Raw genomic sequence first — 15,443 nt, 5'->3', positions numbered from 1 at the left:
AGCTCCAGGCAATCACCACTCTACTTTTTTTTTCCAACTGTAAAACATTCCACATATAAGTGAGATCAAACCTATGTCTGGTTTACTTCATTTCACATAATGTCCTCTAGGTTCATCCATGTTGTGACAAATAGCAGGATCTCCTTCTTTTTTAAGGCTGAATAATATTCTGTTTACATATGTACCACATTTTCTTTAGTCATCCATCAATGAACCTTTTAATGGGAGAGTGGCAAGGATTTAGTGGGGCAAGAGGGTTGTGAAATACTGTGTTCACCTTTTGGAAATGCAATCTGGAACACCTACCACGTGCCCTGCCATGTGTAAGGCTCTGAGGATACCACAGTGAATAAGACAGACATGGTCTCTTCTTCATGGAGCTTGCATAAGGAACAGAAAGAATATAAATAAGTGGAAAAGATAAAATTTTTTTAGCCATAAAGAAAAAGAAACTATCATTATATGGTACATTTCAAGAAAGGCCTTGTGGGGTGGACTTAGTGGCTCACACCTATAATCCTAGCACTTTGGGAGGCCAAGGCAGGAGGATCACTTGAGGCCAGGAGTTCAAGACCAGCTTGGGCAACAGAGTGAGGCTCATTTTGCAAAAAGTGTAAAAAATTACCCAGGCATGTTGGTGCACACCAGTAGTTTCAGCTGTTTGGGAAGCTGAGGCAGAAGGATGGCTTGAACCCATGAATTGGAGGTTGCAGTGAGCTGTGATCATGCTGCTGCACTCCAACCTGGATGACAGAGCGAGATGGAGATTTGGTTTAGGGTCACAGTAGTGGCAGCTGAGAAAAAGAGACTGTGTATTCTTGAGGTAGAGCTGGATGAATTTGTACATATGACATAATATTTCCTACCTAATGATCACATTTTATGTTTGTTGTGCATGAATTATACAGCTCCCAACTTGGCCTTTAGACTGTGTCCTGTGTGGGAATAATTCTTGCTCATACTTGTATTTTCCAAAACACTTACTGCATTTTAAGTACTCAACAAATATTTGTTGAAGTGCATTTCACTCTTTCTTGGACAGCTTCCCATGTCTTAAAAGTACTTATAATTTTCCAGTTTAATTTATTGCAACTATTTCTTAGAAATGTAAAAAATTGATTTTTTTATAGATTTCTACTTGAGACTTTCTATTAAAAAATATGGAGTGTGCTATATTTTAGTATGTTCTTCCCCCTCCCTGAAGCCCTTCATGGAAACAGGTCAGGTGAGTGGATGCATGGATGGATGGATGGATGGATGGATGGATGGATGGATGGATGGATGGATGTCAAATGAGATGTCGAGTGAAGTGCCGTTTCCATTGCACTTCTGTGGAAAATGCAGATTGATAATGATGATTTCTGCCTCCTGTATTCTGATCCCTGGAGAGGACTTACTCATAATTTATGATCTGTTATACAAAGTCTATAGAATTGTTACACTGAGGTAAATTTCTCACTGCCTCACTCAAAACAACTCATTTTGTACTTTGACCCATTTTCCACTTTGTGATCTTATTTGTGTGTTTTACAATTCTGTCTTAATGCAGATTTCATTGCTCGAGTAGTATTTATGGGAAGATGAGAGCATCTGACCCTTTTTGAGTCTGAAATTCTAAAACTATATATATATAATTGAGGTGGAATATATAAAAATCTATCCTGTTTTGGAAAAGAAGAGAGATTATTTTCTAACCTTTTACATTCAAATACTAAAAAAGAGACAACTTTAACTTTAGCTTAAAGATTATTTTAAACACTTATTTTTTCTTAGTATTTATGAATTTACTTGAGAAAATAGTATTTCAAAGTTTAATAAAATCTTGTTTTTTAGTTTAGATAATTTTATAAACTTATACTTTATTGTATTTATTTCTTTGTTACTCTAGCCTACTTTTAATAACTTTATATCTTCTAGTCTATTTCATTTACTTATATCGTGTCGTATTTCACAAAGAATTGGAGACAGTTTATCAAATAATACACAAAGTGAACACTGAGGAGAAAAAATATGCCAGTGTTCCAGTTGCCTAGAATGTAAGTTTCTTTAGAACAGCATAAATCCTCACCATGGAATCTTTATTGTTTATGACAGAGCAAGGTCCATGTTAATAAATATTTGTGGAATGAATGTATGAAGTTAGTTTACAAAATATATACCCACTTAGTTGAGATCCACAATTTTGGCTGAGAGCTTTGTGGTAACAAATGAACAGAGAAAAATACTGTGAATTAACAATCCACAGCATCTGTAAGATGAAACCATTTGATAAGGAGATACACAACTCCTCCCGGCCAAGAAATGTTATGTGTGTGTCCAAATCCAGTGGATGCCCACAGAGAGAAGAGTGAGTAATGTACTACTTATATTCCTCATACTTAAAGTAAAATACAATCAATTTTAAAGGTTACTTCTTTTACCGCTCGCAACTTAAGGGTAACTTTGAATATTAACACTCAAGACTCTTGAGGAATACATAGGCCACATTTCTTTTAGCTAACTTTCCATGAATATTATTTCTCACCATTTCTCATTATTTCTCACGTATGTTTTTAGTAGCCTTGGAGTAGATGTTATTTCAAGGTTATGCTCAGAATCAAAAACCTGAGATACAGAGAAGGTGCTGCAGTGCAAATGAAGAGTCAGATGCTTAAACGAGTCCATTGAACTAGCACTAAAGTTTTATTACCTTATGAAAGGTGTGTTGGCCCACCAGAAGCTGCGCTTGACTAGTTGGTGATAAACTCTCTGCTTGGAGGAGGGACAAGAATGTTCAGGTTGTCAGGACTGAGATGTTACTGGGAAAGCAAATTGAAGCCCTCTATATTGTATGAAGAAATGTGTGACTCAAGACCCAGGTTCTTGAGCAACATTTCCATTTTGTTTCACTGCAACATAATTTGTAAGGAACCCATCATCAAATGTACACGGTCATCATAAAAGAAAATGTCAATGAAGCACTTCTAGAAAGGCTAGCACTGAAGCAGCTAAGACAAAGGGGTTGCAAACCTACTTCTGCGTCATTGGATGAATGGAATTGCTAGCAGAGGTTCTTAACCTGAGGCCCATATATCTTAGATGATCTGATCCCCTCCTCAGTTGTATGAAAACTGTTATTGTTTGTGTGTGTGTGTGTGTGTGTATACGTATACATATGTGCACACACACATTTGTTCTACAGAGAGATTTCCCAGATTTTTCAAGTACTCAAAGAACCTTGTGTCCTAGAAAGGTTAAAAACACTGCGTAATGGCCGGGCGCGGTGGCTCAACGCCTGTAATCCCAGCACTTTGGGAGGCCGAGGCGGGCGGATCACGAGGTCAGGAGATTGCGACCATCCTAGCTAACACGGTGGAACCCCGTCTGTACTAAAAATACAAAAGAAATTAGCTGGGCGTGGTGTCGGGCGCCTGTAGTCCCAGCTACTCGGGAGGCTGAGGCAGGAGAATGGCGTGAACCCGGGAGGCTGAAGCAGGAGAATGGCGTGAACCCGGGAGGTGGAGCTTGCAGTGAGCCCAGATCGCGCCACTGTACTCCAGCCTGGGGGACAGAGTGCGACTCCGTCTCAAAAAAAAAAAAAAAAAACACTGTGTAAGGTTGTAAATGAACTACTTAAATATTGATGGATATTAATAAAAGTGGATGACTTTGGAATTGGAATAAAAGGGCAAAACTGTTCTATCTTGCAAGAACTCAACAGCAGGGCAGGGTGTTAGTTGGTCTACTGTTGATCTGTGATAAAACCTTGTCCTCTCTACATAGAAGATTATTTCTGAACTCTTCATATTTGTTGAGACAACAAATATTTATCGAAAAAAACTACTATGTACAAAGCACCAACATTTCATAATCTGTATCCTTTAAGGGTTTGTGAACTCTAGCTGAGAATTAAGGATATTACAAACAATTATTAGCTAAGAAACAACCTAACTTAAGAATGTATAGGAAACTGGCTCCAGAAATCTTGGCAGCAGGCATTGTACCATCTTGTTGGAGCAAGTGCTGGGATGAGTGAACTAATGATTATTTTGGTCTTTTTGTTGTAAATCAGAGTCTGAAGAGGGAGAGTCCAATGGACATAGCTTAGAACATTTTCTCTCAAAGCACAGTCCCTGTATCAGCAGCACCAGTATCACCTGAGAATGTGATAAAAATGCAAATCCTTATGCCCCATCCCAGACGTAATCTGATGGTGGGCCCGGCAGTGGGCATTTTAAAGAATCCGCTAGGTAACTGGTGCACAGTCAAGTTTCAAAAATACCGACTTATATGTCTAGCCCATGGCTAGGATAGGACAAGACACCGTGATTCATAGCCCTACCAAGACTGCATTCAATAGGGGCAGAGAATTCCTCAAGGAAGATCAATGTTAGTTGCCAAAGAATGAGGAATCAATTCTGGACAGCCAAAAAATATTCAGCATCCTCTACATACCTTGAGGTGATGAAATTCCCCTTATGCATAAAATGCAGGTATCTTGCACTTTGACATTAGTGTGGAATGACTTCCATTCCAGGGCTTCTAGTCTCTAAGTAGAAGGACAATCACTGGAGTAACATTTGGATCTTTCTGTAATGACTCCCAAGAGAAAGTGTCTGTCTCCTAAATTTCTGTAGAAGGCCCTGACACTCTAGCTCAACTTTTCCCCTTCTTTCTCTTTGGTGTTTGCTGCACATAGAGAGTGGATATATTTTGCTGTTCTCTTTACCACGCAATAATGGGTCTTGCCCTTACGGGGAGGGCCTGAGGTGGTCTGCCTGTGCCAGGAAGGCTAAGCCTGCCTAATTCTGGAGTGAAATATCAGGAAGCCATTGTCGCTCATCTAAACAGTTTTGCATCACCTTTATCTGTAATACAACTAATAAAGCCGACATTTTTATTTTCCCTGGTTAGACTCATATAACTCTCTGAGGCATAGAAGAATAGTGTCAAGTATGAGGGGCCTTTGAACCTTAATAATATCCTCTTTGAAGTTTTCTTTTAATACATAAGACATCAGAGAATTATTTGTCTCATTCGTCTGTTTGTTTTCCTTTGTTTGTGTTACTACTTCGTGCGTCTGAGTATTTATAATTTTTCCAAAGACTCCTTTGTATAAGAGTGCAAATGTTTCAGATGAGAGTATTGCCTGGGCCTTATAAATTACTTAGATGATAGTTGTATATAATCATTTAGACTGGAAATCCCCTTATAGGGGTCTTTTCTTCTATTGGTTTGAGTCCATTTTAGTAGGAAAAACTATTCAGTCATTGTCATAAAAGTGATTTTAGCTCTAAATATATTTGTCATGTTAATATGCATTTAGCAACACTTTATAGAAGTGAAAATGTTCCTTTATTGTTGACTTTTAACTTATGAATATGTGGACCTGTTAAATGGTATGAATTCATTATCTTTCCCTAGGTTATAGAGTGGAGCCAAGGTCCATCTTCTCTAGGTGTCTGTTCCATAGAATGTGTATGCTCAACAGAATCACAGAGCTGCTTGTTATTAGCCTGGTACTTACTCAAAGTTAGGATAATTAACTGCTGATCTCCTCCATTCTGCTTTTCCTTTCCTTGGAGATTTACTAACCAATAAATCACTGTACTAACACTGTTGAATTTATAACATGAAAGCCCAAAATAGGATAGGTAGAAGAATAAAAACGCTAATACTATTTTCCTAAATACTGTTTGCAGGTTATCTTTGAACTCAAGGGGGAGCAGTTATTTCACCAATAACGTGGGGGTGAGAGCATTTGTAAATGAGAACATATACAGTTGTAAATGAAAACATATACTCTATGCTCTTTTTCTCTCATGTTTATTTTCTCATACATTTTCATCAATGTATATTTGCTTTTCTTAACTGTCATTATTTATCCTGTAATATATGCATTGTGAGTACTTTTGTCTTACATGTAATGTAAGCATCCATCTCTTAGAATATGTACTCAGAAAGTACCATCTAAAATAGCCTTGTTATTTTCTACACAGCAGTTTAATCATAACGATCTCATGTGATTGCAACTCCACTGAGATATGCTTCCTGAGAAAATGTAGAGTTGCAGTGTGTTTGTTAAAATTCAAGTTGAATAAATTACCGTAATGATCAGAAGAATATAGGCAGGGAAAAACAATATTTTCAGAAATCCTGCTTTGCCATCCATAATGCTTCAGACTTTTTCCATTCTAAAACACACTGCATTATTATAGATGCTTAAATGTCATCATAAAGTACAGGTCAGTGTTGTCTAGACAACAGTATACTTTATGAACAAAGTTTTTTAACAGTCATAAATTTAATGCCATCACTATAATTACAACATGAGCCATTAGAGCAGCTTAGAGCAATTACATTTACTTATCCCAAACTAACCATAGACTGCACAAAGTTAAGTGAAATAATTAACCTCCTACTACAAAAGGAAGTACCAATAAAAAGGTACAAATAAAGGTATATTATAAAACTGATCAAGGAGTTAAAATGCCACAGTGATTTAAATTGCACATTTCCCTAAGCAAACTGGAGCACTGAATGTTAATTTCATAAATTGTTATTTAACGTTTTGTGCCAAGACAGGAGTCACTCATTGTTATCTACATTTTCAGCTCTACGCATTTGCAGATAAACCTGTTCTCAGAAAGCTTAGAAAGCAAATTCGTTTATAGTGAAGTGGTATAAAATTTTCACTTTGAATCTCTGTAGGGAAGCGTGGGTTATTGAAGGTTTTCTGTTGAGAAACAATTACTCCATTCATTTACTGAATATTGTTTATTTTTATGTTGTGCGAATGCCCTGTGGGCCTCTTAGAACTTACTGGAAGAACCAATTTAGGAAGAAAATATCCAAGTAGTTCAAATTTTTACAATATACATAGAGTTTGCATTCTTCGAGAGTCAATATGTTTGCTTTGAAGTCTTTATGTGATTCCGAAGGTGTTAGGTTTTGTCTCATTTCAACATGGGCATGATTTGCTTGACTTGAAGTTTGCTTAATTAAAGTTACTAAACCTAATACACCAAAGAATTTCTAGTTCTTCCTCTATTCCTAGCACTTCTGTATTTGTAGTGGAAACTTAGCTGTTAAACTAATTCATTGCATAGAAGATACCTGAAATTACCTACCTCTGTTTTGTAGTTTCCAAATCAGAAAATATCAATTTAAGTTCAATAATGTTCAGTCAACAAGAGGCATTTTTACTTTGTTTTAAGGCTTACTAATCATAGAAGTGGTAGATCCCCAGCTTCTTGAAGCTTCCCATTCTATCTCTAACCTATAATTTAGGGCAGATTAATTTGCCTTATTATTTAAGTATCTTCCCAAACTTCTGATATAATCTGCCATCTTCTGGTCTTTGCATATTAAAATTCTCCATCACATCTGCGTTTTCTTTTTAATAACAATGATAGGTAAAATTTCCTGAGCAACACTATAAATCAAGTATCATTCTCTTTGGGTGTCATGGCCCCAAAATTTTACTGATGGGATTAGCAATCAGATGGGTTGGGAGCATGGCTCTTAATCATGCTCTCTCTTTCCTCCAAGACTTCTCTGACAGTTTCCTCTCTCACTCTTTTTTTCCATCCCATTATCTTCAGTCTCTCCCTCTCTGTTTACTTATTCTCTAACAAGTACAAGCATATTCTCAGTTCTCTTATCCTGGGAAAGGCATTTCTAAATTCTCTTTATTCAGTCTTCTATTGCCTTATCTTTTTGCTACATATATGTAAACAACATACCTACATATGTGTACATAGTATTTCCTTGATATCCACCAGACCCCCATGGATGCTCAAGTCCTTACACAAAATAGCTTGGCTTTTGCATACAACCTATGCATATCCTCCCATATACTTTAAATAGTCTCTACTTACAATACCTACTACTATGTAAGTGCTGTGTAAACAGTTGTTATACCATATTGTTCTGTCACTTGTACTTTTTTATTGCTGTATTGTTATTATCTGTTTATTTTAAAATATATTCTATCTATGGTTGGTTGAATCTACAGAATCTGCAGATGCAGAAACCGCAGATATGGAGGGCTGGCTATCTATCTATCTATCTATCTATCTATCTGTATCCCATTAGTTCACACATATATGTGTGTGTGTTTGTATTAGTCTGCACACTTTCTGAATCTATTTGCTTATTATTTATAAGGTGTCAGTGCCTTGCAACCCAGCTTCACTAGCCCCAACTCCTTTACAGTGACTCTCTAAAGGCATACCATCATTTACTCATTCAACAAGTTTTATTTTTGAATGTCTACTCTGTACCAGACACTTTTCAAGGGCCTAAAAATTTAGTGGTGAGTGAGCTAGATATTGTCCTTTCCTCCAGAGAGCCTACAGTCTACTGGAGGAGAAAAAGATTAGTCATAAGAACACAAATATGTAATTGGACACTCGATGGGTGCTATGAAGAAAGCACAGAGAATGTTTTGATCAAATACAGGAAAATCGAATCTAACTCATGGTTTTAGGAAAGTAAGTAAAGTCTGAAGGATGAATACAGGTCAATGAGAGAGAGGAAATAGTTTTTATAAAGGCCCTGAGACAAAAAGAAGCAAAAAAGTCATTAAAAGAAAGCTTGTGTGATTGGAGAAAAGCAAGCAAGGAAAAGAATTCATGAAGCCATATGAAGTTAGAGAGAGGCAGAGGTCCTGATGTGAGGATATGGTTCAGGCTTAGGATATAGTCTGTATCTCCCAGGCAATGTGACACCAAAGAGGAGGTTCTAAGCAAGGTTTGCCTGGACAGCTGGAGGGAGGAGGGCAGGATCACGTGATCAGATTGACATGTCTTTAAGTTTTTTCTCCATGTTCCTTAAAACTTCCAGTCTCCATATCCTAAATTTTTATTTATTTTTACTTCTCTGCAGGGTTTCTTCTTTAAGTTATTATTACATGCTCATTAGGAAAATCTTTGTTGTCAGATAGGCTAAGGTATAAAGAGATTTTTTAAGTTATTTGATTATCTTTTCCAGTAAAGTTATGGGAGGCATTTCACACACAACAAAATGCATTACAACCTTCAGGGTCCCACGAGAAGAATCAGGTATGTCCCTTTTTGTTTTGTTTTGTTTTTAATTCCTAGGAAAGTTCTTGGAATTTTTGACCTTTCTCTGTAGTTCCTCAAGTTGGCATGCAGTGCCATGGTTCCCTGATGAGCTTTCTAGGTCATTGCTCTCAAACCTTTTTATTTTAAATATACCTTAACACAGTTTTAAAAAAATGATATGCATAACAAACCGTAATAGATAGCTGTACCCAGGATCATGAACCTGTGTGCTAGCTCTAATTCCACCATGATTTTCTCACTGAAGGAAGTGTAACCAGGATGCAAATGAAAGTGAGTAATGGACTATAAAGTAATACGTATATAAAGTGATGGGTGGCAGTCTCCTATAGTCTACTGGAGGAGAAAAATATGGAGAGAGATATATACACGTATGTATGTACACACATATATACACACACACGTATGTGTACACACACAAGTATGTGTATATATACACACACGTATGTGCATATACACACACACACGTATGTGCATATACACGCATATACACGTATGTGTATATACACACACATATACGCACGTATGTGTATATACACATATATACGCACGTATGTGTATATACACATATATACGCACGTATGTGTATATGCACATATATATGCACGTGTGTATGTATGTGTATATACACATAAATGTATACACATATATGTATATATATACACACACGCACATATAAATAAAACAAAATCTATCTTATACATTTTTATACAGAAACTCTTGTAGTAACATTTTTGAAACACACCTAATAATTTTGCAATAAACATTTTTACAGATTGAGATCCTTCATTCTAGTCTAATGTCCTCAGTATTTTTCCTATTTATTCTACTGAATGGCCCAGAATTTGGAGGCATTTAGTTACCATAGTTGGCATATATGATGCCATGCTGATACTGGGGTTGCAAATATTTTTAAGAAGTTTACCATCCATTTTCACTCATGGGTCAAAAATAGGAGCCATAAAAGATAAAGACACTCAAGTGTTAAATGCATTATGTGGATAGTAATTATTTTAGGAATTCAAAGAAAGAGAACATAATTATGAGTAGACAAATTAGGGCAATAAAGATACAGTGATCAGATTAATGACAGGTTAATCCCATCTCATTTTTTTTTTTCGTAATTCAAATGACACCACTTCTAAGAGGCTTTTCTGATGCACCCTATCCTAGAAACCCTTCCTCCTAAAGTAATTACTCTCTATTGTATCACCGTGTCTATCTCCTTCTGAGTACTTCTCAAAAATCAGAACTTCTTATTTTTACTTATTTATTTGTTGCTGATATGGTTTGGCTGTGTCCCCACCCAAATCTCATCTTAAATTGTAGCTTCCATAATCCCCACATGTTGTGGGAGGGACCTGGTGGGACATGATTTAATCACGTGGGTGGTTTCCCCATACTGTTCTTGTGGTAGTGAATAAGTCTCATGAGAATTGATGGTTTTATCAGGGGAACCCCTTTCACTTGGTTCTCATTTCCTCTTTGCCTGCCACCATGTAAGACGTGCATTTCACCTTTTACCATGATTGTGAGGCCTCCCCAGCCACATGGAACTGCAAGTCTGTTAAATCTCCTTTTTGTTATAAATTACCCAGTCTTTGGTATATCTTTAGCAGCAGCATGAAAACAGAGTACTACAGTTGTCTATGCTTCTCACTGGAATATTATTCCATGAAGGTGGAGACTTTTTGTGTTGCTCACCCCATAATTCCAGGTTCTCATATAGTGCTAAGTGTATGTAAAGCACTCAGTTATATTTCCTTAATTAATTAGTCAGATGCCAAAGCTTTAAGTACTCTAAGTGTATACTCAGAAACTCTAAGGTAAGGTTTATTGGATTTGCCTAGGCTCTTTCCATGAGCTCACAGGGGACCACCCAAATGTTCTTTTGGAAAATTTCAGTTTTTATTGGGGCGATGTGACTCTCTTAGTTCATAGTAAAAGACATGCAGCTTCTCGTTTCTCATATACTGTTTCAAATTTAAGAGAAATAGTGTTCTGCCTACTTTGTATTTCTTTAAAATTGATTAGGCTAACTCCATGAATAATCTACCACAACATATATTAATATTTTTGGAAAACATTTGACACTTATTTGATAAGTGCATCCTCTCAACTTTGGTGTAATAAGTAATGCTGAGTAAAAATATTGAACAAAGTTCAAATTGGTGGAGCATCTTTTGTCATCCAATGCTGTGCGTGTGTTTATGTATGTGAGTGAGGGGTGAATTTTCTTTTTTTTTTTTTTTTTTTGTATTCCCAAAAAGCTAAGGACTGGTTGGTCATACCTTAAAAATACTAGCTTAAGGCAACATGTTCTGTAAAAATATATATATTCATTTGGAAAAAAAATGGCTATTATATATTTATCTTATTTGTCTTTGCTTTAGAATTTCTTTGTTAAATGATGGAGGACTCAAAATAGCCAATGTGACTAAAGCTGATGCTGGAACTTACACCTGCATGGCAGAAAACCAGTTTGGGAAAGCAAATGGCACAACACATTTGGTTGTTACGGGTAGGTCCATTTCTAAAATATTGCTTTACATACGGATTCACTGTAAGATGTATTATTATGAGGAAAGTAACTATGTGTTTCACAATGTTCAGTACACTATGAAGGTAGAACCTGTATTTGCACTTATGTTATTTTTAACAGGTGAAAGTCAAGGGAACAATATTTCCTTAGCACAGCACAATGTGCACCAGGCAACACATTAGTTACTGTGCTGGGTTGATAGGCAATAAGAGTTACAAATAGCATATGTTGATGATCTCATTCTATTTTTTTTTAAATAAAATTCTATTATGTCAGGTCTTTTGGATACACTTTGTCTTTTTCATTATAGTTGATTTTTTCTGGAGATGTTCAAGTCCAGGAAATCACAGGATATAAATAAGAATTGCTTAAAGTTGTGGATATATTTTATTCATTTATCCATTCATGAAAAAATTGGAGCACCTACTCTGTGCCAGTTGCTTGGGCTGTATCCTTGAGCACATTGTCACTAATACTGTCCTCATGAATCTTACCTTCTATAAAAGGAGAAAGAAAGTAACAGTAGGAATAAGAAAGAAGAAAATTATTAGAAGGCAAAAATTGTAAACAAGAAAGGTGCATAGTGGCAGAGGTAAGTTAGAGCATTAGCAACAGGATGATCAGAATAAACCTCACTGAGAAGGAGAGATTTGGAAAAAGATTTCATGGAGATGAAGGTGTCAGTTAACAGATTTCTTAGTGATAATTATGCAAGCAGTTTGTAGACCTCCTGAGGAATTATTTCAGTTGGATTGAAAAGTGGAGTGGCTGCAAGGTTTTGAGCAGAGAAGTGCATGAGGTTAAATACCTTTTGATATATCAGCAGGATGGTTATGAGGACCTTGGTGAGGACGGGGGTTGGGAGGATCAAAGTCTGGCTAGACTGAGTTAAAGAGGGAATTGACTAGCATAATTGTAGACAACATGCATAAATGACTCTTTTGAAGACTTTGGTCCAACGTAGTGCAAAGTAATGTGGAGTAGCAGTGGGAAAATGGGGTCAAGAGAATTTTAATTCGTGATAGACAAATGAAAGGTAGGTGGTGACGACAGGGAGAAAGAAATGTGCATGTGGACATTTGCGTTGGGGAAAAACAGACATTAATTAGCATTTTAACATAGTACCCCTCCTTTTCGTACCTATTCTAGCATCTTTTGTATTATATCTTTCAAATCCAGGCTACCATTAAATGTCTGTTTAGATTTTGATGGTGATGTAATTTCTAGCCAAAGTTGGTGAAAACACAGTATTTTCTATTTCTACCCCTACATTTCAAAAAACAATAAAACTAAGTTGAAATTGATTTTGTTAATAATAATATAACTGTTGTTTACACATGACTTTAATTTTTAAACTTACATGTCCTACAAGTTCACATATCCTAATTTCTTTAACAAGAATTTGTGGATCCAGTGAAATGTAGCTCTGCATCAAAATGCCTATTTTAATGTTGAATACTTTTAATTATATAGATGTATGTATATTTATGTATATGCATCTACAGACATACACAGTATAAGTTAGATGAACAGTCTGCCTGTGCAAATGTCTTTTATCACAATAAAATGCTGTTTCTCTGAAAAATTATTTCCCCAATAGAACCAACAAGAATAACTTTGGCACCATCTAACATGGATGTTTCTGTTGGTGAAAGCGTCATATTGCCCTGCCAGGTACAACATGACCCGCTGTTAGACATCATCTTTACCTGGTATTTCAATGGGGCCCTTGCAGATTTTAAGAAAGATGGATCTCACTTTGAGAAAGTTGGTGGGGTAAGTTGTGGCACTTTCCTCATACTTTTTATATTGCATGTGTCTCTGGCACATTGCTTCTGAAAACTGTCTGACATATAGACAATGCTCTAGAAATGTTTTCTAAATAAGTGGTTTTGGTTGAGTGGTTCTCAATTCTGTTTTGATCTAATTTTATTTTTGTAATTACCAGAAATTGAACACATTTACTTCAACGTATAATTACAATTACAATTGATGGATGTTGTATTTATAGTAAATGTTACTTTTCATTACTTTTTTTTGTTAGTATCTTATGGAAACGAAGATTTTCTTTTATAGGTGTTTGTTTTCAACATGACACATATGTGATGAACTGGGAGAAAGCTGCACTTACTAAGTGTCTCCTCCAGGTGCTTGATCCCAATTAATGTGTCAGGCCAGGGTACATCATCACTGTTAATCCTCACAATTGCACCAGACATTAGCAGTAAGACGCTTCATTGTACAGGTGCACAAACTGAGGACTGGAAGTTTATCAACTTGCCCAGAGTCACTCAGCTAGTTAGTGGTGGAACTTCAAGTCCGGATCGGTGTGTTTCCACAACACAAATGCTTTCTAATGTTTCCATTCTGTCTCCTCTTTTGTGATGATTCCACATTAGAAAGATTTACAGATTTTAAGGAAAAATTGTCACTTTGAGGAGAATGGTCAAGAAGTGGCTTAATGCTGGTGAGCCACCCAGACTAATGGTAAGCCTCACAGCATGTTTATGAATCTGGAATTGCAAAGCTACCTTCCCTTGTAGGACTGTTTGCACTGACTCAAGGACAGCTTCATTCTTTTGGTAAAGAGGTCCATGGTGGACAGTCAAGTCTGGTCTTGTCATTATGGACTTCACATACAGGCCTCAGTAAAGTAGAAAGCCATATGATGGTCAACTCAACTGTGTTCATTTGACGAAGACTTCTTATTAAATGTATGTATTTGTATACATCGGCATGTTAACATATTAAAATCATATGCAACTTAAAGGATGGCGTTTTGAGTTGAATTGTGTCCTCCCAAAAATATATTCTTAATGTCCAATACCTCAGAATGTGACCTTATTTGGAAATTGCCTTATCGTGGAAGCCATTAGTTAAATTAAGATGAGGTCATCCTGGATTAAAATGGGCCCTTATTCAGTATAACTGTTGTCCTTATAAAAAGAAGGCCATTTGGACATAGACACACAAAGAGGAGAATGCCATGTGAAGCACAGACACAGAGGAGAGATGGACCAATTAGGATGAAGGCCCAGAACAGAGGTGTGCTGCCACAAGCCAAGGAATGCCTGGAGCCACCAGAAGCTGGAAGAGGCAAGGAAGAATTTCCCCTTAGAGATTTTGCAGGGAGCCTGGCTCTGCCAGCACCTTGATTTCAGACTTCCAGCCATCAGAACTGTGAGAGGATACATTTCTGTTGTTTTAAGCCACCAAGTTTTTGGTACTGCCTTATGGCAACCTTAGGAAGCTAGTACAGAAAAAAGAAAGTTTTTAAAAGGAAAAGAGAAATTGAGACGTTTAGATACCTAACTACAATTAAGTATAATTTTAGGACCCTTTCTATTTTCTGTCATCCAATTTATTCTGTTTTGGAATTACTGCTTTTCTAATTGTTCTGACTGATTCACGGCCTTTGAGAACTTCACCAATTGCTAAAATCTTTTAGCTTTACTTTTACTATTGTTGTAAATGTCTATTATTTTTAAATTGTCACTGCTTTTTTCTGTCATGATAGGAAAAGGCATAGGCCATATTCTGAGCTAGCTCTCTACTCCGTACTCAGGCTGTTTTACAAGTTAACAATTTCTTCTTCCTTGGGCCTCAAGAAGAAGCCTAAAATGTTACTTTCATAAAGATCCTTTACCCAATCTGGGAAAGGCTTCTCTAATCCAGCTCTTCTACTACTTTTAATTATTGAAGAATTCCATTTGAAACATTAGTCACCTTTGCCATTATAATGAAGATAATTATGTTTGTGATTGATTTCTCAGCTGGATTGTGAGCTGTTGATAATAGTTTATCCAATACGGTTCCTCTGTCTTAGCTACTGCTAA

The 15,443-nt window shown here is 36.5% G+C and overlaps 1 protein-coding gene across 2 annotated transcripts in view; it reads left to right on the top strand.

Annotated features, from left to right (window-relative positions):
* Nucleotides 1–15,443, top strand: part of CNTN3 (contactin 3) — a 358,137-nt gene that overhangs the window by 266,273 nt on the left and 76,421 nt on the right. For both annotated transcript variants that reach the window (XM_526232.7, XM_054680802.2), the window contains 2 exons: nt 11,459–11,586; nt 13,208–13,383. In XM_526232.7, coding sequence (XP_526232.2) covers nt 11,459–11,586; nt 13,208–13,383 — 304 coding nt within the window. The remainder of the gene's footprint in view (nt 1–11,458; nt 11,587–13,207; nt 13,384–15,443) is intronic.

This window comes from Pan troglodytes, chromosome 2 (genome assembly GCF_028858775.2).
Source record: "Pan troglodytes isolate AG18354 chromosome 2, NHGRI_mPanTro3-v2.0_pri, whole genome shotgun sequence".
NCBI lineage: Eukaryota > Metazoa > Chordata > Mammalia > Primates > Hominidae > Pan > Pan troglodytes.
The sequence above is the reverse complement of the archived record's forward strand: the minus strand, read 5'-3'. Positions and strand labels throughout refer to the sequence as shown.